At 39.8% G+C, this 25972-nt stretch overlaps 1 protein-coding gene across 1 annotated transcript in view; it reads left to right on the top strand.

Moving 5' to 3' along the window:
* The first annotated feature begins 511 nt into the window (after positions 1-511).
* Positions 512-25972, top strand: part of SAMD3 (sterile alpha motif domain containing 3) — a 44436-nt gene continuing 18975 nt past the window's right edge. The window contains exons 1-6 of the mRNA XM_068985505.1: positions 512-590; positions 1243-1411; positions 4222-4329; positions 17748-17933; positions 18398-18482; positions 21535-21702. Of these exons, the coding sequence (XP_068841606.1) occupies positions 512-590; positions 1243-1411; positions 4222-4329; positions 17748-17933; positions 18398-18482; positions 21535-21702 (795 nt within the window). The remainder of the gene's footprint in view (positions 591-1242; positions 1412-4221; positions 4330-17747; positions 17934-18397; positions 18483-21534; positions 21703-25972) is intronic.

The following is a 25972-nucleotide window of genomic DNA, read 5'->3' as shown; positions in this document are numbered from 1 at the left end:
AATCAGTCTGGGTTTACTAAGTATCTCTGTCAGGCTTTTATCTGATCCTTCCATCCTTCCTCCCTTCCTCCCCTGCCCACCCCTTTTGTAAATGTCAACCACTTCCTGATAAGCCTAGTAGTGGTGAATTTCACACCTTTCTTTTCTTTGTGAAGAAAACGGTGTTAATGGTACAGGATTGAGTACCACTGTATGTCTCTAGCTGCCTGTTAGTAAACCTGAGGGATGCCTGTGGAAAAAAAGTAGGAGAAGGTGAAGAAATTTGAAAAATGAGACTAAGAAATAGGTTCAAACTGGTCTCATTTTCAAAACGGGTATTTGTTTTATTAGCAACTTTTAGATGTGTATTCGGAAAACAATAATTTTAAAGAAGCCTAGTATTGAGAGTCTCAAAGAGTCTGCAAAGGAAAGGCTTAGACTGCTGATTGCTAAAATTAAACAGAACAACAGTCAGAAAGAAACACTGAAGACTCCTCTTTTTATTCTACAGGTGTATTTACAGGATACAGCCATGGAAACTTGGTCAGTTGATCAGGTCTGCAGTTGGCTGGTGGAGAAAAACTTAGGAGAGCTAGTACATAGGTTTCAAGGTGAGTTGCTTATACTTTCAAAAATGTTAATTGAGCAGTAGAGATATTGAGTGTCCTCTGTCATTGATTTCTTTTCTCCTAATGCATGTGAACATTGATGTGGAGTTGCTACAGTAGGAAACTTTCATTTCTTTACCGACTGTAGCAGAGTTTGCATTTGACCTAGTATCCATGAGAAAATCTAATTATTTCAAAAAGAACTCAAAATAAATCTTGGGTTACTTAAAATAAATATTTGATATATACATTTGATATTGCTTTTGTCCAGGATGTGCATTTTTAGGCAGCTTTGTATAATGTTGGATTTACAAGCATTGTTTATTGCCTGTGAGGTACACTAAGAATACTCTTCCAAAAAGAATTTTTTTCCTTATGAAAACAATGGTAGAATCAGAAGAGGGGGAGCATTAATGTGGATGTAAAAAATTTTATTATGACTCCATGTTGCAGTACTTTCTTAGGAGCAGACATACATTTGGAATTATGCAATATTAGTGTTCTATTTTTGCAAAAACACAAATAATTTTTATAACTGCAGAGCACAAGTTTAGATGCTCCTTTTAACATGAGAAATAATTCTGCCTGCTCAGGGTGCCGTGCTTTACAGTATTTTACCCAACAGACAGGTAGAGATTTTTTCTCTTTTTCCCAGAGGAAGAAGTAAGTGGGGCTGCTCTCCTAGCACTTAATGATCGGATGGTTCAGCAATTGGTAAAGAAAATTGGGCACCAGGCTGTTCTAATGGATTTAATTAAAAAATACAAGCAGAAGAGTCAAGAGCTGAAGTCCCCTGGAGAAACAGCCCCGGTCACACAAGCAGAGTAAGTGTTCATGAATGGCCTTATTTTTGATTCTGTGCTTTCCCTAAGATGGCTGTAGCATGGCATATGGAGTTTAAACTTTGTTGAAAATTGTGACCATTTTCAGCTTGTGTGTACAGTAACACTATTTGCAAAGTTTTATGAATCAAGATACTTTTTCTTTTAATGCACCAGGTTTTTAAACTCCAACTCCATTTGTTAGGGAAGACTTATAAGCCTGAAGTTACTGTATAGAAATCTCTGTAACAAGCAGTTAAAATTTAACACAAGCAGAAATGAACTCCTGAGCTTAGGTCTTAAAGTTAGGACTTGAAGAAGGCATCTTTTTCTGCTTCTTTACTTTCCCCAAAGCTATTTATGTGTGTATTTACTTGTTTGCCCAGGATTCCTTATAGTAACTAATTTATATTCTCTTCTAGAGGCCTTCATAATATGATTTGCTAAAGATTTTTGCTACACTGGATTTCAAGAGTGTTCTTGGAGCACTGAATGCCGTGGTAGCATCCCAGAGAAGTCTTGTAGAAAAATTTGTGATGGTTTTGAGGTTTTGATGTTATTTTTTTAAAATCATTGACTTCTGCCATAAAAAGGAATGATAACAAAAATTATAAAATTAAAAATTTCACTTTATAATATATTCCCCAGGATCATTTAGGCATTCTGATTTGTTTTTTTGATATTTGAAACTTTTTGCCAGATTTCTAAATTTAAATAACTACTGCATTCTGATCATTCATTAATTTTTTAAATAAGGTTATGATGTTTGATGAAATCCATTCCATGTTTTACTTTAGTTTTTTTTTTTTCAGTATATCTGTAAAACTCTGTTTCTGTCTTGCTTTTTTATAAGCAATGCAATGTTAGAGAGCTCTAACTTAGTTAATTTGAGGTAATTTGATTTCTAGAGAATTTGGATATTTGGGACAAGGAGGGGGATAGGTCAGCTTGAAGGAATGGCCCACATTTGGTCTGGAGAGTCTACCATTTGATTTATTTGAGGAATTTCTTCTAAATGTTGTTTTGATACATTTGTGCAAAAGATATGTGACTTTTGATGCAGTTCCCATTGTATGCCTTTACTCCTTTGCAGCACAGGGAGGGAGTAAACCTCATACAGAGCTCAAAGTAATTTCCCAGCATTCTTGGATGAGTTGGACTCTTGAGCTGGAAGTTCCCCTCAGGTGACTGGAATCTTGATGTTGCCTTAGACACAGCTTGGAAGAAAACTGACAGCCTTTTTTTCCACTGCAAAGCAGTTTATAATGTTCTCTAGTAAATGAGAACTAACTGGACTGCCAGGAAGTCTGGGCATCATTCCTGGTCCTACCACTGACTTGGATTGATTGCATTAAATGTTGACACTCCTTTTGCTTCATCTCTAGGCTGTGAAAAATAATACATACTTCCAAAGTTAATCACACTGATGTTCAGAGTATCATAATCTTTGAGAAAATATCTCCTCCTTCTCCCACACTAAAATATAGTTTTTTGTTAAATATTAAGCATTATTAATGTGGTTTATAAAGCCATTTTGAAATGTAACCATGACTTAGAACACTGGTTTTCCAGGGGCTGAGTGGGGACACGTCATTCTACCCAGTAAATAGCTGACTCTAAGGTTTGTGTTGTTTTACATTCAGATTCAATTATTCTGGTGCAAAATCGCAGTTTCAAGTAGGTTTATAGGTTATAGTTAGTTAAAATGTTTATTGGCTATATTTGCTTATTGTCAAATATGTAGGCACTTGACAAATATATTGTCATGTGGGAGTCATAGTAATAGAAAAAATGTATAAGAATGTGCTATTTATTTAGTTAAATAATTTTAATAAGTTCTTAATAAAGATAGGAAATTTAGGGTAGTAAAAAGAACCCAGAAGCTAGGTATTAAAACTGGATTACGAATCTCTGTTCTGATATTAGCTACTCATCTAACCTTGGAGATCTGCTTGACTTTTCTTAGTTTCAACTGTAAAATGAAGTGGGTAGAATAAATGATGCTTAGGACTCCCTCTAAAGAGTTTATAAAGTGGCAGCCTAGATCAGAGTTTACAGATGGGTTCCAACTTGAGTGTAAATTTCATTTAGTGGCTAACAGTTGCCTGGTATGTTACTTTGAAAAAAAATTTAGAGGCCACATATGGACAGGATACTTGGCCTCCAACTCAGACTTAGGCAAATGACAGGAATATATAACAGGCAGGAGTATATCCAGTTGCTTTTGTGTTGCTATTGTTGAAGCTAGTAGAAAAATCACTGGACAGGAAGTTGGAAAGTTGGAAAACTGAGGTAATGGGTGCTGTTACTGAGTAGCCTGTGGAGGTAAGCAAGTTGCCTTCCTTTCAGTTGTATCACTTAGAAGATGAGGGAGTTAGTGAAGAGTGATTCAAAGATCATGAAATTCCACAAATAATAAAAGGTCCCCCTAGATGGCAGGGAAGAGAGAAAGGATCTGATATAGAGTTTCATTTTTTTTTTTTTGCCAAATAATAATGTTAATCAACAAAGGTATATTGTTATTACCATTGTTTCATAAAGGAAAGGATTATCAATAATACCATTTTTAAATGTGATAGATGGGTGAAAACAGCACAGTGAACTGGCATCATCCACCTCCCGGCATGTATTAACTGGTAGTGAGTGAGATGGCCCAGAGGGTTTTTCTTTCAGTCCTCTCAGTCATGACTCTAATGTGGAGCTTGGAATGGACACAGATCATAGTGTTTACTCTGGGCTGATTTATACCTTCAGAGTCACCATGACAGCAACAGTTGAATACCCTAGACCCACCTTTTCTTTCTTGGTGACAGGGATGAACAGTCCTCCAGTCCAGCCAGTGGTGAGGAGCAGATGCCATCTTTCTATCCAGCTGACAACCTTGATAATGGATTAATTGATCACAGAGTACTGAAACAGAGGTGGGATGGACAACTTCTAAACATCTTAAAGCCAATGGATAATATTTGTCTTTATCTATTATGAGGTTTCATGTTTAAATGTATTTCTAAGTGGAAACTATCTGTTTTTCTGGAAGGGATTTTTGTAAATCAAGTGATGAAGATATTTGGTAAGAGATGAAGGTCAATTTTTTTAAATCTCTGCATTGAACAAGTTAAGTTTTGAGATGATATTATGCATCTTTCAAGGGCATATTGTTAAGGAAAAAGATGATTTTTCTGTCATAAACTGTCCAGAGTAATTGGCAGTAGCCACAAAGATGGAATTTGTTCTGCAAATAGTGTCTTAAAGAATTAGCTTTTTGTGGAGTCTTTTTTTTTTTAATTTGAATTAACAGTCTTGACCATTCCTGATGGAGGCACTACTTTGTTAAATGTTTCCTTATATCCCTACACTGGGTTTTATGAGCTGTAGTATTTCAACATATGGGCTACACTGGAACAGAGGAAAACTATATATCTAGAGAAACAGACCCAGGAACGTGGCACTAAACGTCCTGAGGGGGACTGTAGGGAAGATACGGTCCAAGAGTCATGGTAGTCATTCTAGGATTTCCCAGCCACCTGCCCTGTGCAATTCAGGCGATTATTTTCAGCAGCTGCTGAGCAAATGCTTTTCTTTAAGTGTACTGTCATGGAAAGGAGAGATGACAGCTGGCACCATATAATCAGGTGATAGTCAAGCCAGAGTGTCATCCTTTAGAGTTTCACTTTCCATTATCATCTCATCTAGTCCACGCAGCAGTCCTGTCAGGTCAGTATTATTCTCTCTTTCTTATGAATTGAGTTAAACTGAAATTTAGAAAAGTCAAGGGGCTTCTATCTAGTTTCCCAAATGGGCTGTTCTCACCTCAGCACTGAATATACTGCCATCAGCATGGGAGTTCAGGGGACCAAAGGCAGCAGCCTTAGCCCCCGGCCGCCCAGCCCCAGCAGCCCCGTGAGTGAGTGCAAGGAAACAGCACCTTTGATCAGAAGCTCTTGCAAACGGGCTTCGCCTCCGGGCTCTCTTTCTTTCTCCACCACCTGCAACCTTGCACTGTCATCCCTGGGCTCAAAGGCTCCAGCTCTTCAAGTGGTAGAATCCACCTTCCTTCACACCATTGGCTCCCACTTGGGGGTGATGAACGAGGAGGTAGAGACAATATCCTAGGTAGGGCTTGGTCCCCGGGGTCTTGCTGGTTTGAACTGTGGTTCAGAAGATGTAAATACGTTTCAATGGTGGCTTCCTTCACCTCCTTTCTGTTCACCGGTGCTTGTTGATTCCCAGTGCCATTCTTTGATGTGGTTCCAGGTGTGAGGAGTCAGTCGGGGGTCTTCAACTACTCCTTCAGGAAGCTGCCAAATGTTGCCAGTCCCTTCTCTGATTGTTCGGTAGAGACAGGAAGAGCGACGATTAGCCCCAGTGGTCCAACCCTGACACCACTGTGAATCAGTATTCAAACCGAAAAACGGGAATAATAACCACAAATACTTCTGTCACAGGGCTCCTGTGAGGACCATTATCTAAAGATAGATAACACCTGCTCAGTGCTAAGCACAGGAAGCCCTGGAAAGCACTCAGAGTCCCACAGTCTACTCAGCATGGCTCCAGGTAGAAAGCTCACTTTGCTGAGGACCTCTTTCCTCTTCCTTCTTGCTGCCAGTGGGAGACAAGGATGCCCCTTTCTACAGGTTCTCTGGGTCCTTTCTTTTTCCTAAGCCCTCTGATGATATTCCATTCTTATATGGTCCTGCAATGCTGGCTGAGTCAGATTATTATGCCTGTTTTTTCACATGGCTGATCAAAAGCACAACCAGTGCTTCGGGGTATTTCTCATTCTTTATAGTGTCTGTCATGGAGGAGGAAAAAAAAAAAAAAACAGAATTGTGTTAGAAATGGAGAAAAATAGGAGAGTTTGGAAACCAGAGTCTCATATCTTTCTTCTAATCATAAAATGTCTTCTAATCTATGTGCCAACCGGCTGCTCATCACAAGCACTACAGTTAAACATGTCCAAAAACTGAACTCATGTTTCTTGCTTTAGTGTATATTTAAGTGTAAGAAATACAAATTCACTAGAACCCAGTGACAGGGGTAGAGACACTGGTGCTGGAAAGCCAGGGGTCAAGCTGTCCCTCACTCTCATGGAGCCACATGACGGCCATCTCCATCTCTCTTTTGCTTCCTTCGTCTGCCTCATGCCCTTGCTTCTTCCTTTGAGGATGGATTTATCCTACTATTCATGTACACTCTGTTCCATTCAGACTGGCTGGCCTATGGCAAGCTCACCACAGCACTGCCTCCAGGACATTCTCCATGAAAAGAGCTCAGATCATTCCAGGTAACAGACTCATCCTTTCAGTATCTGGAGAAGAGGAACTAGGGGGGTTCCAGTGCAGATCAGATGTCCCCTTCTGGGCAGTCAGCTATGTGTGGGCAGATGAGGACAAAGCAGAGGTATCTGTTTTAGATAGTTTTGCTCTGGTTCTGCCATTTATTCAGGGCTATGGAATGGGGAGGGATAGAAGATTTTCTCCCCTCCCACATCCTATCTCAGAGAGTGGCTCCGTCATCCAGCCATGTGAGTTAAAATCCGATCCCTGGTTGGAGACCTGGATTTCACATGCTGCAACAGAGTTCATATGCCACAACCACAAAAAGAAATCCTCATGTGGCAACAAGTATCAAGGATCCTGCATGCCACAATTAAGAACCAAGACCTGGCACAGCCAGATAAGCAAATATTTTCTAAAAATCACCTATGTCCTGCCCTTCTGCCCAGGGTGCTATTCATTCAGCAGGTGTTGATTTAAGAGCCTATTGCACTGTTCCTGTGTCAGGCTGTGTTCTTCCCTTCTCTTCTCTACCTGCTGATCATTGAAGATTCTGCTCAAAAATCCCTCTTTCTGAAGGAACCCCCACCACCCACCCCCTGCCACTGATATTCCAGCTCAGGCAAGGAGCCCTTTTTCTACTGTGTAGCATCCTCTACGTACCCCTTTCTTTACTTATAAGACTAGATAATGGAACTGATCACTTTAAAGTCTGTATTCCCTCCATAGAAGTGCTACCTGGGCAAAAACCATACCTTTTTCCACTTGTGAGCAGAGCATTTGGCATAGTACCTGGTAAACAGAGGCTAAATAGGAGTTTTTCTTTGAAATGAGGATGTATGGTCCAATGAAAGACTGAACACACCTTTACAAGACAGCATAAATATTTGAATAGCATCAATTTCTCTTTAGACATTTTTGATACAATTCCTGCTAAATATGCTCATTTTTTGAACAGAATTCAACCCCAGGAGTTTATGGGCCACTCATACATAACAGGCTAGCAAGTTGGTGTTTGGCTACAGGGCTTTCACAAAGCCATGTGCTTTAATGAGGTGGGAAAGGGTGGTGGATCGAGTGCCAGGATTGGGATCTCACACACCTGGGGTGGGAATCGGACTGTTACTTGTTGTCCAGTGGGTCTCCGCACATTGTGTGATGGGACCCCCCACCTGCAGGTGCGATAACAGTGAAGGTACCTGGCAGCTGTTATAATCCCATACAAGGTGGCTGTCATTATTCTTGTGATAATTTTTCCTATGTTCCCTAAAAGGAACATGTGTTTTCCATCCAGATCATTTGCAAAGAAGTAAAAGAAGGCTCTAGAGGCAGGACATTCACGTGACTTTGACTCTTGAAACGATGTGTGTGTCCCAGTGGATGAATTCCAAATTCCAAGGAAACACACGCTGCTGTGACATGAAGCAGCTTTCTTTGGTGATAGGTGATCCCATGCTCTTTACTGAATTGCTTAAATGCCCTTTCTTGATGGAAAGCTTATAAGGTCCTATCCTCAGCATGTGTTGGCGATCCTTTAGAAAGATATTTTTTCTTTTACAATGCCGTTCTTTATTTTTCCTCTACACTGTTTAAAACTGTTTGTTTCCCTTTTGGTAACTAATAAGGCATGAAATCAGATAAACACGTAGAGGTTTCCTAAATGCCACTTTAAAAACACTTGGCCTGAACTTTAAATATATGTGTGTGCAGATGTTTTGCTTCAGCCTTTGGGTATAATTATAAATTAGTCACAATTCCATGCATATTTTAAAATTATTTTAATGATGACTTTTTTTCTGGGTCTGGCTACTACTATAAAATACTGTAGAATGATCTTACCCACTTGCCTATGCTCAAGAGGGCAAATGTCAGTAGTTCCACACTTGACATACTGTTTGTAGGCAATGCCATATACACAACTGAAATAAGGAGCAGCACCCTTGTGTGTGTATCTTACCCATCACATAATAAGGGGAGGTTCAGAATACACCAAGTCCACCCAGCTGGTACATTGTCACATTTAGATGCTGAATCCCAGGTCAGTGAAACAAGAGTGCAGCGCTACATCCCTCATCTCCTAGCCTACAGGTGTATGGAACACCCATGCCTAAGTTTTGTGTGTTTTGGACGTATTACCTTCCAAGTCTACTCCCTGACTGGAGATTCCCGATGTACAGTTCAGTTCAGTTCAGTTCAGTTGCTCAGTCCTGTCTGACTCTTTGCGACCCCATGAATCGCAGCACGCCAGGCCTCCCTGTCCATCACCAACTCCCAGAGTTTACCCAAACTCATGTCCATCAAGTCAGTGATGCCATCCAGCCATCTCATCCTCTGTCGTCCCCTTCTCCTCCTGCCCCCAATCCCTCCCAGCATCAGGGTCTTTCCCAATGAGTCAACTCTTCACATAAGGTGGCCAAAGTATTGGAGTTTCAGCTTCAGCATCATTCCTTCCAATGAACACCCAGGACTGATCTCCTTTAGGATGGACTGGTTGGATCGCCTTGCAGTCCAGGGGACTCTCAAGAGTCTGTACAGTGATATAGTAAATGCTATAAAGCGTCCCGCTGTAAGAAAACCCATTTCACTCTGTCTGGCCCAGAATTCTTTCTCTGTGGAACATCTATTAACATCACAGGACCCACCTTAGGAACTGCTGACTTAATGATTTCTTACCTGAGTCAGGGTCCTTTCATTCATTCCATAGTAAACATTTACTTAGTGCTTACTGGATGCCAGGCCCTGGGAGGCACAGAGGATACACTGGGGAGCAGAGCAGACCAAGCCTCCACACTCACAGAGTTCTCATTCTAAAATAGTGAGGAAATAATAAATACCTATGATATTACATTGTAAATACATTTAAGTGCTATGAAGGCCAATAAGGTGAAGAAGAAAGGGGGAAATAGAGGAAATGGTGTGTGTAAGTGCATGTGTGTGTTAGCTTCAGGAGGGTTTTGGGGGCAGTCTTTCGACTTTTGACTAGAGGTTGCTTGAGCAGAGACCCAAATGAAATGAAACGAGGAACACTGGCTCATCAAGTTAGAACACAAATTCCCTTCAGTGGAGGATATCTGGACACAGCCAAACAGGAATTGCAGGGAAAACTAGGCTGCTGTGACTGATAAATAACTCACTGCCTCATGCTCATTCTTATTAACTAATAAGAAGTCTTCAGAGAGATCAAAGTAAACTTGATTTTTAGTCTCTTCTTCCCTTTTGTTCAGTCCAAAAGTTACTGAGTATACACCATGAACTAGATATTATATAGACAGTGGCTGAAGTGGGGGCAATTTTGTCCTTGCCTAGGGGAACTCAGATTCTGACAAGAAAGATACAGAAGTTAATAACTGCAATATTGAGAAAGAGACAGAAATAGAAATGCACAGGGTATAGACATAGCACAGAAAGAAAGATAAATGAGACTTTTAGGGAAGTAAGTATGGAGAAGGCCCCTGGGGGAAGTCTTCTCAAAAATGGAAGGTGGCGAGGGGGGTGGGGGGGGTGGTGGAGGATTTGAAACATAATTTGAATTTCATCTGAAGAAAAATGGAGCAGGAGAAGAAAGAACATTCCCAGAAAAGCAAACAGCATGTGCAAAGGTACAGGCACCTGAAATGGAATAGGACATTCTATTTGGAATATGTGCTTTTGGAATGTGAGAGATAGAGGCAGAGAAAATGGACTTGCTGGAAATGAAGAGGGGTGGTTATAAGGAGGCAAGAAGACCCTGTGCTGTGCCAATGGACAAGACAGTGCTCTATAACTGTGACTGTACATTAGAATTTCCTGGAGGACTTAAATGAAATCTATCAGGGCCCTATACCAGTGCTTCTCAAGCTCCACCACAATTAAAAATCATCCATGAATCTTATCAGAATGCAAGTTCTAATTTAGTAAGTCAGGAGTGGGACCTGAGATCCAGCACTTCTAACAGGTGCCCTAAGTGATACTAGTGTTCTCTTACGACTATCCTTTGCAGTAACAGCAAGGCTTTTCTGGGTGTACAATAGATTAAACGCTTGTGCCTCTCCAAAATTCATATGTTGAAACCCTAATCCCAATATGATGGTATTTGGAGGGAGGGGCTTTGAGGAAGTAATTAGGCCCTGAGGATGGACTCCATATGGATGGAATTAGTGTCCCTATTAGAGGCTAAGAGGCCAACAGGACTTCCCTGGTGGTGCAGTGGTTAGGACTGCATGCTTCCATTGCAAGGGGGTGTAGGTTCAATCCCTGGTCAGGGAACTAAGATCCTACTTGCTGTGGGTCATGGCCAAAAAAATAGTATTTTTTTTATAAAAAGGAAAGAGAACAGAGAGCTAGCTTGCTCTCTTTCTGGCATGTAGGGACACAGTAGGAAGATGGTCTTCTGTAAACCAGGAAGAGCACATTTGCCAAGAATCCAGCTTTGCTGGCACCCTGATCTGGAACATCCAACCTCTGTAACCATAATAAATTAATGTTTGTTCTTGAAGCCACCCGTGTGTGTATGTGTAGTTGCTCAGTAAGATCGACTACATATCTGACATGTATCTGACTCTTTGCAACCCCTTGAACTGTAGCCTGTCCATGAAAGTTTCCTGGACATTTTCCTGAAATTTTCCATGGACAGGCTCCTCTGTCCATGAGATTTTCCAGGCAAGATTACTGGAGTGGTTTGCAATTTGCTGCTCCACGGAATCATCTCAAACCAGGGATCGAAACTGCATTTCCCACGTCTCCTGCATTGGCAGGCAGGTTCTTTACCACTATGCCACCTGGGAAGCCCCTTACGCCACCCGGTTTAATAGTACTTTGGTATAAATCAAGTTGCTTGAATCCTTAGAAATAGGAAAATTTATTTCTATGAAGCTGCATGGTTGAGGAACTGGCAAGTCACAGCCTAGATGGCACACAGTTGGGACAAGACTAAGTCAGTCTCTTTTTTTGGCCCCAAAAGTCACATAAAACCAGCACTGTGGGCCAGATTTGAAAAGTGAATTTTTCCAGGCTCATCCCTATTCAGCAGATGCTCTGAGGATATAAACTGTTCACATGAGGTCAAGGTTCAAAAACATAGTAGTATACAGGTGGATTAATAAAAAAACTGCCCTGAACCACCCGATTTTGATAATTATGAACTACAAAATTGTAGTACTGAACATTTTGCAACAACTGCATAGGTAATGTCTCATTACTTTTTCTTTTTTATGAATGAGAAATAAAAAAGAAAAAGAGGGACACAGACATGATAGCTCTATGAGATCTGTTTTTGTGACTGCCCTGCTAATAAGTATAAATATTGAGGGTAAGGTCACATTTCTGGGTCTTTGTCCATCTGTCAATACCAAGAAGAATTGGGGAACAGGGAAATAAAAGATGTATTTATTTTATGCTTCTTTTCTTGATTAGTCAAGACCCCAAAAGTTCCTGGCTCCTTGAATCTCTCACTGGCAACCAAGGACAGGGAGGATGTGAGAGGTGACTCTCTGTCTGTCTGTGTTACAGCACAGTGCCTGATGCCAGCCACATCTCTACCTCTACTTTCTGCTTGATTACGTGTTCACACATGCCTTTCAGAAACTAAATTCCTCTGGAAATTTCATAGATTAAATGGCAGCTGTGATAGCCCAGGGCTATAAAACACAAATTAAAAGCACACATCAAATGATGAGAATGTGGGGCAAACATTTTCTGAATTACTGGTGGTTGCAGTGCAAACATTTTCTGAATTACTCATGGCTGCAACAACAGAACAGCATTTCCTTCATAGTCCGTGCATATCTTGCTGTGACATCGTTCTATATTTTCAGAGGTGGCATCTCACCTAGCTCATTGACATATATCTTTTATTGGGCTTTTCAAAAACTTCTTGTTTACTTTGTTTTCTTAGCAGTGGAAGTCTTGCCCAGGTAAAACAAAGCAGGTGATTCACAGAGTATGGCCTAATAACACAGAGGCAACATTTCTGTTGAGCTTTGTAGTTTGGTGAACTTCCATCCCTGCTTTGAGGATGTGTATTATAAGGTCCTTTCATGTCCTACAGTTAGATGACAGCAAGTTCTTTAAACAGATGTCTATACCTTCTCTTACTTGACTCCATTCTCTTCTGTGTTCCCAAAACACAAGCTTTTAGATGTGGTTACATGGCATTTCGTTTCAGAGTTGATAATAGAGAACTGGGCACCCCAATATATATACCATTTTCAGTGTATAGAGTCTGCAAGTTTCTGTGTGGAAAAGAATAAAATGAATGTAGGCTTGTGGAACACAGTCTTTCCATTAAGTCCCTGGAGAGCACAGTATTTGTCACTGCTTTTTCTTTTGATGCTGGGAATGCTACTGCTGATAGAGGTGGGTCTTTACATGTGAAGACCAAGCCTGGCAGTGAGAATGGCTGTTCTTCACAGCAAAGACTTCCACTTGCCTCATGCTCTTCTTCCTTAAGGACCGGAAAGCAATACCATTTTACAAGACTAGAAAAGCATCACAGTCCCTCAAGATAACAGATTATCTCCACGCAGGGGACCCCCAGAGAAAAGTGTCATTTGTGGCCCAAATCTTAGGAAAGTAGACACAACGGCACCCCACTCCAGTACTCTTGCCTGGAAAATCCTATGGACGGAGGAGCCTGGTAGGCTGCTGTCTATGGAGTTGTGAAGAGTCGGACACGACTAAGCGACTTCCCTTTCACTTTTCACTTTCATGCATTGGAGAAGGAAATGGCAACCCACTCCAGTGTTCTTGCCTGGAGAATCCCAGGGACGGGGGAGCCTGGTGGGCTGCCGTCTGTGGGGTCGCACAGAGTCGGACATGACTGAAGCGACTTAGCAGCAGCAGCAGCAGACCTAATTCATGACTATGATGCCAAAAGTCAACCAGGATTCAGTTGAGTATGACGTGAAGTCTGCCCTTGGTTCTATAAAGAAGCCACATGGGATGTAGCTAAAGCCTGGTGAGAAAACTTCTTTGGGAGGGTTTTCTCAGTGGTGGTTGATTATTATGAAGTTTGCAAAGCCACAGTCTAATTCTTAGGTATCTTTTGTGTATACAGAGGACTCTACTCCAATCCCCAGATCTGCCTCTCTTACATTTGGGTCCCACACATTTTCATATCTCCAACTTGAGGACTTAGTGATATCACACTTCTCTCCGCTAGCACATCAGCTTGATGCCTTCCTATTCCTTTATCATGGGTGGGTTGTTTTTAATATAATAGAACTCCCCTTTTTAAAAGTTGTCAATTTCATGTGTGAAAACACAAGTTTAAGCAACTTATGACTGTCTTTGTTTATCTGTCATAGAATGTTATATTTAATATTTGTTCCTGAAACTTTACATAACATTTTTGTTATAGAACTGTTCCTAAATAACTATATAGCAGGAATAGTTCTAGAACTGTTAAATAACTGTTATAGAACTGTAGAACAACTGTTTCATTCGACAATGGCATTAGGGAAATCAGAACAGGTAAGAAAGCAAGACATAGTTGAGTACCCATGGGGCCAGTGCTGGACCAGGCCATGTGGGGGATTTAGACAAGGAAGACCACCAGAGAGCCAGGAGAGAGGGGAAGAGAATCTGCCTGGGGAGAAGACCTAAGATGAACCTAGAAGAATGAAGGAAACAAGGCATTTGGGGTGAGAGAAACAACTGTTGGCACATGCGTAGTGTGTCCTGGAGATTTAGAAGGCTTGAATCTTGGCTGGATCTGAGAAAAAACATTGGATACTAGCTGATAATAAAATGGCACACAAAATTGGACTATATTATGAGCTGTCCTAATTACTGAAGAAGTTATATACCCTGGCGATAAAACAAGTAGTCCTTGCCCACATGTATGTCTCTCCTGATCCCTACCAAGGCTCAACTTCTGTTTTCTGTATTTGAGATTTTTCCTTAACAGGCTGGAACTCCACTGGCCCTTTTCTGCATAGGGCCATCTCCCTTATCCTAGGTGAGGCCCATATTTTCTGTTTCTTAGGAGTAAAAATAATTGATGATTTTTCATTCTTATTAAAGTTAAAGTTTTACAGTCAGTGAGCTTCTTCCTGAGAACCTCTATCTCATGAGTTTTTAAAAACCTTTATTTATTTATTTGGCTGCATCAGGCCTTAGTTGAGGTATGCAGGATCTTTGATCTCCCTTACATCATGTGGATCTTTTGTTTGCAGCTTGCGAGCTCTTGATTGAGGCATGTGGAATCTAGTTTCTTATCCAGGGATCGAACCCGGCCCCCAAACACTGGGAGCACAGAGTCTTGGCCACTGGACCAACAGGAAAGTCCCTCATAATTTTTTAAATTGGCACATATTGCAGTAATAATATTGATAATTATCAAATGTGTCAGCTTAAGTTTATTGTTAGTTTCATTTTATGACAAATATAAAGTCTACATAGACACTGAGTATTTAGTGCAGTAGACTCTGATTCAGATAGACTGGGAATCAGTCCTAGCCATTAACATGTTTTAAAAGCTTACCAGATGATTGTACTGTGAACCCAGGGTTGTGACCCATTGAATTAAAGATCTTTGTTTTCTGATATTATCTTGTTAAAGGGCACTGACTCTGAAGTGGAAACAGAAATATCAGCATCCTCTTAGTTTGCGACTGTTTTCTGCTCCATGTTCTTACTTTGAGCTGACTTCTACAGTGTTCTGCTCAACTCTACCTCAATAATGATATGAATAATCATAACCTCAGAGTAAAGATTTTTAAAATACAATGCAAATATTGAATTTTAATAGTTTTATGAATGGGTGGTGATTGTGCCTGCAGTTATCTGCACTCAATTAGAATGTGTTTTTAATTTCTGATTCTAGTATTCTGTATAATATTAGTTTTGACTTGTGTTAGTTAGCATACTTTGTATTCTGTTCACTTCCAAAATATCTTGTTAAGTTGTTTTAATGTAAGAAAAGGAAAATTTGTTGCCTCTGATTTTGTCTAATTAGGAGCAAGATGGACTGTCTGGCTTTGATTGAGCCTATATGTGTCTAGTCACATTCTAGGCATTTGACAGAAATAAAAACATGCTATATATATAGTTCTTACCCTGATGTTGAAGAGAAAAGACATATATAGACTAAGAAGATAAAAATTGCCTCAAGACCTATTTTATAGCATTGGAATGTAGAAGTTATTCATTGATGAGATACTATATATACTATATATAGTATAGACTAGCAACCTCAAAAGTCTAAAGGGGTCATGCAGTTAAATAGACTTGAAATTCATAGGGAAAGGAGTTAGATGTTAAAATGTTGTACTGAAACCAAATTTAATGCCTGCACAGTTATAGCACCTTTCAAAATCTTGGGAAGGCACAAAATACAGCCAGTGAAACTTGCCATTACTTTAGAATCTTGGTCTAAGTAGATAAAGGAGAGATCATGGGAGAAAGAAATAAGAGACTAAGAAAGGAAATAGGGATTGTAGATAAGTAATTGCCTCCTAGTACCTTCCCAATAAATATTTGCTTGAATGAATGAATGAAATAAGAGGGGAACATATTGGAGAATAGTTTGGGCTGAGGCACAAATTTCTTCTGGGAATTGTCTGTTGCTGTATTGAATCAAGTGTTGAATTATCAGTGTGCTTGTTTTAGCCGGGATGTGTTTTCACCACCAATATAGTTATTGCCAAAGGGGAAAAAAGGAGAAAGATCTTATCACGAAAAGAGAGCAGAAGCAGAATTCTTTCTCCAATTTCCTTTATTCCTCATGTTTTGTTATATCTCTTGCATTCTTACAAAATATGACCTAAAATTCTAAAGGAAACCTGGTCTTTCAAAGCTCATCTGAATTTTGTTTGGGCTACTAAGTAGTCCATGCTTGTGCCAGAAGATTAACCTACTTAGGTTAATTTAGGAAATCTTTCTTTGTCTTCAGCTTGACTTGCTTCTATTACTTCACTTCCTTCCCAGTCAATCCTATTATTGAAATGGACTGAACGCTACCTCTTGCCTCTGGTAATTTGCTTGAAAATTTTAGTTTTTACACACTGGATCAGTCACTGATTTTAAGGCTTTAAAGTGGTTCCGATATTTAATTTTATAAACAAACGTACTGAGATTTAACTTTCATGACATAAAATTCACCTGTTTAAAGTATACAGCTCGGTTAATTTTAGCAAATTTATGCCGGTGTGCAGCCATTGTCACAATCCATTTTGGAACGCTTTCATCACCCTAAAAAACTCCCTGGTGTCCTTTTTTCAGTCAGTCTCCTCTCCCACCCCCAGCCCCAGGCAACCACTGATCTGGTTTCTGTAGCTATCATTTTCTGTAGCCTTTTGTAGAAACTTCATTTGAGAGGATCAGAATATCTAATACTTATTTTAAATTTAGAGACCAAGTTTACCTTATTAAAATAGCCAAGAACAACTAAAGTGACTCATTAAGTGACTCTTGTACTTCACTACAATATTATTTATTGTAGTGAAATAAATAATAACACATTAATTAGAATTAATGAGTTAACTTTTGCAGCCAGCTAATTAGAAGGTTCTGAATCAGATGCTAAGTAAGACTTTATCACATGCCTCATTTGCTTTGCTGAATTGCAATTTACTGTCTTTTAGTTAGATATCTTGTTCAGTTTTAAGCTATGCGTTACCTATTGCCTCCTCAAGATACATGGATCAACATTCTTCCCAACTTCAGACTGTCTTCTATAGCCTATGTTGTTATGATATTTTTTCCAGAATGACAAGTATTTGTGTGTGTGCAAAGGGAAAGAAAACGAGATACTTGATGAACCTTTAAACATTTGCACATAGATGACTGGATGGAAGATGGGTTGATGACGTCCATATATTTAGATCTCAAGAATGTGGTTTCTATCATCAGTTCTCAGGGTATCAGTTCAGTTCAGTTCAGTCGTTCAGTTGTGTCTGACTCTTTGCCACCCCATGGACTGCAGCACACCAGGCTTCCCTGTCCATCACCAACTCCTGGAGTTTACTCAAACTCATGTCCATTGAGTCGGTGATGCCATCCAGCCATTCTCTCAGGGTACAGAGAATTAATAAGTTGCATATATTTGAAATAGAATTTCACTCTTTGTGTTTTTTATTTCACAGAAGGAACGTGAGACACATTCTAGCAAGGAATAAAGCCTTACAATGGACTAAGTCCTACGTCTTACCAGAGTTTCCTTATGATGTCAAGTGCATGCTAGCAGAACAGAAGTGTCCCGATCACAGCATGAGGATAAGGATCATTGAGTTCCTCCAGGCAGACATGACCAAGTATCTGGAAGGCTCACTGTGAGTAATAACAGAGCAGACTTGCTGCCTTGGGAGAGGGCGTGTTTTCAGAATAGACTTGAAATCATTTGGAACCCATTCTCTTCAGATTTTGCATGACAGATCGGTAATAAGGCCAACATTGCCCAATATTTGAATGTATGTGCTATGCTCAGTTGTGTCTGACTCTTCTGTTACCCCATGGACTGTAGCCCACCAGGCTCCTCTGTCTGTGGGATTCTCCAGGCGAGAATACTGGAGTGGGTTGCCATTTCCTCCTCGAGGGGATCTTCCCAACCCAGGGACCAAACCCAGGTCTCCTATATCTCCGTCATTACTGACGGAATCTTTACCACTGAGCCCTCAGGAAAGCCCTGATTTGAGTGTCTACATCATCACATAAAAGACTTGAAGAAAAGTGAATGTAATGTGGTGGAACACGGGCTTCTTGAACTGAAAAATGTCCTCCCTGTCACGCTGAACAGGTACCCCACCACCCAGCAGTATAACGACGTGGTCAGTGCCCTACTGCAGGCCCACCCTTTCCTGGATGAGGACGGCTGTGGCTTTGTAAGTGACCACATGGCACCATTCGGTTACTCTCAACCCTCCTTAAAATAAGAGCCTTGTGCTGTCCACTAATTTCAGGCCTCACTCCCTTTTCCCCAGTCTCTCTCCCTGTTTATCTAGCTCTATCTGTTTCTCTTTCTCTGTCATTTTCTGTCTGGTCTCTCTAATTCCATTCCCTTGACCATCTCTTCTGTCTCTTGCTCTCCGTCCCCATTTTGTTCTTAGTTTTGGTCTTTCTGTCTCTGCTCTGTTCTTTTTGATGATTTCTATGTGTTTCTATGTCTTCTTTAAAAAAAAGATTTATTTTTTAGAGCAGTTTTAAGTTCACAGGAAAATTGAGAGGAAGATACAGAGATTTCCCAAATAGCCCTTGCCCCTACACATCCCTAACATCCCTCGTTATCAACATCCCCCACAGAGAGGTAATTCATTACAACTGATGAACCCACACTGACACATCATAATCACCCAGAGCCTATAGGTTACATTAAGGTTCACTCTTGGCATTGTGCAGTCTATGCGTGTTTAGACAGATGTATCCATGATTATTGTATCATATATAGTATTTTCACTGTGCTAAAAATCCTCTGTGCTCCACCTGTTCATCCCTCCCCAGCTTCCTCCTTGGTCTTCTTTCTCTCTCTATGTTATCCTCTAGAAAGATGATCAGAATCTCTCTCTCAAAGCTATCTGGAAGCTCATGTTTAACCGTGAGTCTCTAGGAAGGATCTTCAAGAGATGCCATACCAGAAAGAGAAGCTGTGACTGTACCTACATTCATGCTTTCACATCACTAGAGTGGTTCTTGCCTTTCTGTTTAGAACCAAGCAGAAGTTGTATAGTTTTGAGGGCTTAACCCACAGCCTCACCTGATTCTCTCACGGCTCTGCTGTTCTGACAAAAAAAGATCCTGGTGGTGTTCTGGGGCAGCAGTTCTCAACTCTGGCTGCACATCAGGATCCCCAGAGATGCTGATTTAGTTGATCTGAAGAGAAAAGCTTTGCATCTTTAAAAGGACCCCAGATGATTCTAATGTGCAACCAGTGTTGAGAAACACTGTTCTAGAGGTTTCCGTATAAGCTTTGCTCTCTGGATCTGCAAGTCCCTTGGCTTTAAAAGTCGGGGATCTCCATTGCCCAACAATGTAAACATACTCAACTCTCCTTAACTGTACACTTAAAAAAGTCAAGGTGGTTAAAAAAACTTGAGTGCATTGTGACGCTGGAACTGTATGACTTAAGGGACAATTGTGGAGAATTATAGCTTTTATACCTAAAGCTATAATGCCTATTAGTTCTTATATCTCTAGGTGACATGCATACATTGGTAGTTGTATCTAAATAAGATGAATGTCCTTTGTACTTTATTTTCACAGACATCTGTGAGAAAAACTTTTTGCTGTACTTTCTTGAAGATGTGGAATTTAAGCAATCAGTTCCAATCTGAATAACAAATAATAAATATCACTATCTGTGAACATAATATTTAAGGCCTCTGTTTTCTTTCTTCCCGCCCTTGCTTTGCTTTTGTCTTTCTTTCTCTCTTTCTTTCTTGGAAAAAGTTCATTATATATGGATAGAATCATAGAATTTCCTGAGTGGGAGAGGGCCTTAAAGATTATTTTTTACCACCCAGACTCAGAAAAGACATATCTAGAACCAGTAACTTTGAAGTCAGACTGGTATTCAGCTACCCTTGCTTCTAGTATGATATCCTCTCTAAAATATTCTGTTGTGTACAGAAGCACACTATGAAACATGTATACTATCATGTAAGAAATGAATCGCTAGTCTAGGTTCGATACAGGATACAGGATGCTTGGGGCTGGTGCGCTGGGATGACCCAGAGAGATGATATGGGAAGGGTGATGGGAGGGGGGTTCAGGGTTGGAAACTCATGTACACCTGTGGTGGATTCAAGTCAATGTATGGCAAAACCAATACAGTATTGTAAAGTAAAAAAATAAAAGTTAAAAAAAAAAAGTAAACCAAATTTTCTCAACAAACAAACAAACCTGGGGTCCTAGTATTGATAATTACCTGACATGACATGAATTCCTTCTATTATTAAGATATAACATTTGCCAAAAATTAGTGTTACTGTTTATAGAGTTAGTTGTGTTTTAAAGAAAGAGTCTAAATTTGCTGTTTCAGTAAGTTATACTTTCATGGAGTTCAAAAGCTATAAAAGGATATAAATGGGAACATCTCCCTCCCACCTCTATCCTCCAATCATCCAATAACCAGTATTATTAAAGTTTCCTCCCAGAGAATCTTTGCATATATAGAAGCAAATACATATCTATCTACTTACATTTTGACCTTTAGTTCTGTGGTTATCAAATGAGACAAACAGAAAGTTATGAATAATGCTTATTTTGATCTGTGTGCTTTTTACCCACATCTTTTCCCAGCTATGTTAACTAAAGATAGTTCAATGTTAAGAGACCTGCAAAACTGCTTAGCACACTATGGTCCAGGTTTGTACACATACAGCGAAAGGGGAGACTTTGGGGCATGGTAGGTGTTTACTCAAACTCTCCCCACAAGTGTATGTGACATTGTGTTTCTAATATAACAGTGGATGATGCAGAAAATTTCTTAGAATATTAATGTAAGAGAGAAAGCACACAAGCGAGGAAGCATTTGGTTCTTTTTAGGACTAGTTTTATTCTTAACTTTTAAAAATTTAAATATAATTGATTTATAATACTGTATTAGTTTTAGGTGTACAGCAAAATGATTCGATTATATATGTATGTGTATATATATATATAATTTTTCCAGATTATTTTCTATTATAGATTGTTACAAGCTTTTGATAGTCACAATTTTTTATTTCAAAAATTTTCAAATTTACAACAGAAGTTGAAAGACTGTTACGGTGAACACCCATATACCTTTTAACTAGATCAAGATTTCTCAGTCTGGCCAATATTTGTGATGGGAAGATATTTTCAAGCCCAAAGGTGATAGACAACAATTTTATTGTTTATATAGGCTTATTCAAACCTCTTTGAATATTAACTGCCCTGTTTTATAATTTTACACAGTTTTTATGGAAACGAGCTCTCAAAGATCGCTTTAAATATGTTCGAAGACCCATAGAAGATGATGAACAAGTGATGAGAAATAAGTGTAAATTTGGACACCGAAGAGGCCAGACAAGGAAATCTCTTGCTGATAGAAGAGTTAATGAAATTGACACTGTCCAGATAAAAGTAAGATTGAATCTTTAATTGTTCTGACAACTTATTGGTTGACTGATTAAGGAATAACAAATACTAAAATAAAGCAAAACAAAATATCCTTTCGAAAATTTAACATGTGGGTCAGAAACCAAGAAAATCTGTTTTGCTTTTGTGATGAGAATACTTCCAGAAGAGGGTTTCCAAAAACCTGAGCAGAGGGTTTATTGAACATCTCAAGTTCATTCTTTCACAATCTTCAAAAGACTTGGAGAAACTCGTAAGTTCTGGATCTTTGAATAATTTCTTTACCTCTCATTCTAAAATGTGTCCTATGTTCTCACTGTTCTTATTACTACAGAAAGTTTTTAATACTCATATTGCAAGGGTCAAGTAGCCTCTGGTTTCAAGGTTCGGGGAGGAACATAATCCACACACATGGGTATAAAACGCCACAGTGTTCTTGCTTTGTACAGAGGCGGCCGAGAGGAACTTCAGGCCAAGGGCCCCTGGCAGGGTCTGGAGATTCCCTGCTCTACAGTGGGTTTGCTGTACCGTAATGTTGATGTGGGTCCTAAGTACCTGCGGTTCTATAGCTATTATCTACTTCATGGCCCCCAGATGCTCTCAGAAACAAAAACGTCCCCTGCTAATAAAATAGACTGAGCTCCTTAGGAAGGATGGCCTAACTATCAAGTTCAAGAAGCTAAATCTCATGTCCCCCGAAATACTATTTTTCCCTCAATCCAATATGAATGAGTGGGCTTCCCTGGTGGCTCAGTGGTAAAAGATCCACCTATAGTACAGGAGCTGCAAGAGCCACAGTTTTGATCCCTGGGTTGGGCAGATCTCTTGGAGGAAAGCATGGCAACCCACTCCAGGAGTCTTGCCTGGAGAATCCCATGGACAGAGAAGCCTGGCAGGCTACAGTCTACAGGGTCACAAAGAGCCAGACATGACTGAAGCAACCTAATGCTCACACAGCACAACATGAATATGTAAATCTAACTTTTCACTATAGGCACAGTAATGCTAGTGAATGTACGCGGTGTAAATATTCTGTTTTCTTTTTCAGCTAGTATAATTATTTAATATTAATAGAGCAGCCTATCAGATTATCTCAATTTTATTGTCACTACTTATAAGTCCCAGGGGATGGGAGTATTTTTTTAAACATATTTTAAACATATTTTACATAAGAAAAATTTTAGATCAAGATGTATTTTTAAATATCTTATTATGTAAATTTCAAAGTGTTTTCAAAATGACAGTCCAGTTAAGGTAATACAACTTTATATCTGCTCTTTGATGAAAAGACAAGACAGATGAAAGGTACATAAATTAAAAGATGTGATTTTATAGAAACTTCAACTGCAATATTCCAATTTTAAACTAAAATCATAAGATAGAATTAGATTTGTTTAAAAATATATTTTATATTCTTAAAATAAAGAGCCACTTTGTAAAGGAACATAATTACATTATGCATAAGTATTCTCAAAATATGTGATTTTCCTCATACTACAAATGGAGTTCCTTTATAAATGAATTAATATTTTACAAATTCAGTTTTATTTCTTTCCCTCTGATGCATGTTCCACCAAAATTCACTGGAGTGGGATGAACAGTAAAATTGGAAAAGCAGTCTTTGTCCCCAGCAAGGGTAAGCCCACAGGGTCAGAGGTCACCCTGAGAGACACAGGCTAAATGGCAGCTCCTCTCTTGTGTTGAGCCATCATTGACCCAGCCTGTACAGTCATCTTTCTATTCTTTCTCAGAACCACCTCAGTTCATTGTGTAAGTGTGCCCTTTGTGGTTCCTATCTTGGAGTCTCCTAGACATGCCTGCATCTTAAATTGAATCCTACTAAAGCCCATGCAGGGGGTCTTTGCTACAAAAAGAAGAGGGATTGAATGTATCAGGGCCCAAGATGAGTTAAGTTGCAACAGAATTTAGTTTTGACCTTCCTGCTAGCTGGGGCAAAAAGGGGTCATTGTTAGCACCTGAAGAGGCAGCAACATTTTTCCTTCCAAGCAAATCTAATTGGTAAAAATTTACTTTTCTCCCTCTTACAAATGGAGCTACACATTGCTGGTTCTTTAAACACTGTCATGTCTCTGTTTATGACCTAATGTTCTGTAAAGCCAAATACTTCAAAGGATGGAAAAAAGTTTACACTAGAATATTACAGAAACAATGTATTTCTGTATTTTGTACCCTCCATAGTGACTAAGCAAATGGAAAACCACTAAGAAGAGTAGAGGGACAAGTTCAGTGAATACACCACTTATCTCATGGGATTTTAGACTTCAGATGAGTTGCCTAAATTATTTCCAGTGTGCATTTGGAATTTCTTGTAGCTCTTTATAAGCGTCTTCATGATTTCTGAAGATTAAAGATAGTCGGATTAAGATATACTTTGACAACAGCATTTCCATAATATAGAAAAAAATGTTACCCTTTGTGCTAGAGAGATGGGAAATGCTGATGTGGGCAACAAGCCAGGAGGCAGGCCATCCCCTCAAGGGCAGGGAAGTGGGTTTCGCTAAACTGGAGAAAAGTTTTGGGAATAAGTAAGGAAGGAGCAGAGTTTTTCACTTGTTCTGTTTCTGTTGTTTTTCGTCGGTGGTTAGAAGGACTTTACCAAAATATTGGTGGTAGATGCCTCAGTGAAGGACAGCGCGTTTCTTACTCCTGTCATGTGGGCTTCTGAAGATGACTAAGCAGCTGCAGAATTTGTATGAGTCTGAGGTCACAGATCTTTTGTCCACACCCCTCCTCCTCCCTTAATCTCCGAGGTCAGCGGGGCACTGCCTAAGCTATGTTCTGTGTATGTGTGTGCGTGTGCAAGCATGTGCACATGCACACATTCTCAGTCATGTCCAGCTCTTTGCAACTCCACAAACTGTAGCTTGCCAGGCTCCTCTGTCCATGGGATTCTCCAGATAAGAATACTGGAGTGGGTTTCCAGTTCCTCCTCTAAGGTATTTCCCAACCCACGGATCCAGCACATCTCTTGCATCTCCTGCATTGGCAGGCAGATTGTTTACCAGATGAGCCACTGGGGAAGCCCCTATAAAACCCAAAGCTTCAGCAGCTTCAAGCATCCACCATGAGTCTTAAAAATGCCTGGGTTCCTTACATTCTGCTACTAAAAGGAATTATAACCATGGTATGCAGAGCTATACTTGTCAGAATCCCAGGCTATGTTTCTAGATCAATCCTCCAAAAATACTGGATTTAAATGTGATGTTTAAAAATCTTTTGCCAACCTCACGACCCCCTGTCACTGCTGGTTGTACATTCAATCAAATGCAGCATAAGCAACACCGTTTCTTAGGCATCTGAGTTTTAGCTTTAGGTCCAAGCAACTTGTAGCCCTGTGAATTGATAAATCTGTTTCACTTGCTTAATTGCCTTTTATTATACTTTTTAGAGTACTTATAAACAGATACAAGTAGATTCTCAAAACAGTAGAATTAGCTGAGCAATATATTTTTTTATTGAAATATAGTTGATTTAGGGCTTCCTTGATAGCTCAGTTGGTAGAGAATCCACCTGCAATGCAGGAGACCCTGGTTCAGTTCCTGGGTCAGGAAGATCTGCTGGAGAAGGGATAGGCTACCCACTCCAGTATTCTTGGGCTCCCTTGTGGCTCATCTGGTAAAGAATCTGCGTGCAATGAGGGAGACCTGGGTTCGATCCCTGGGTTGGAAAGATCCCCTGGAGAAGGGAAAGGCTACTCACTCCAGTATTCTGGCCTGGAGAATTCCATAGACTGTACAGCCCATGGGGTTACAAAGAGTCAGATACAGCTAACCAACTTTCACTTTCATAGTTGATTTACAATGTTTCAGGTTTTAGCAGTGATTCAGTTATACATATTCTTCTTCAGATTCTTTTCCATTATAGGTTGTTACAAGTTATTGACTATATTTCCCTGTGTATATAGTAGGTCCTTAGTTGTTGTGCATTTTATATACAGTAATATGTATATGTTAAACTCCTCATTTATCCCTCCTTCACCCCTTTGCCCCTTTGATAACCTTCAATTTGTTTTCTATGTTTGTGAGTCTATTTCTGTCTGTGTTTTAACTGAGTAATTTCTTAAGTTGCTGACAATATTATCCTGTTTAAATGATGAAGACACGTTGGTATTAAAAGCTTATAGGAATTGTATGTATGCAGTAATAGTGGACAGAGAAGGCAATGGCACCCCACTCCAGTGTTCTTGCCTGGAGAATCCCAGGGACAGAGGAGCCTGATGGGCTGCCGTCTATGGGTCTCACAGAGTCGGGCACGA

This window comes from Capricornis sumatraensis, chromosome 13 (genome assembly GCF_032405125.1).
Source record: "Capricornis sumatraensis isolate serow.1 chromosome 13, serow.2, whole genome shotgun sequence".
NCBI lineage: Eukaryota > Metazoa > Chordata > Mammalia > Artiodactyla > Bovidae > Capricornis > Capricornis sumatraensis.
This window is presented reverse-complemented; position numbering and strand designations above follow the sequence as displayed.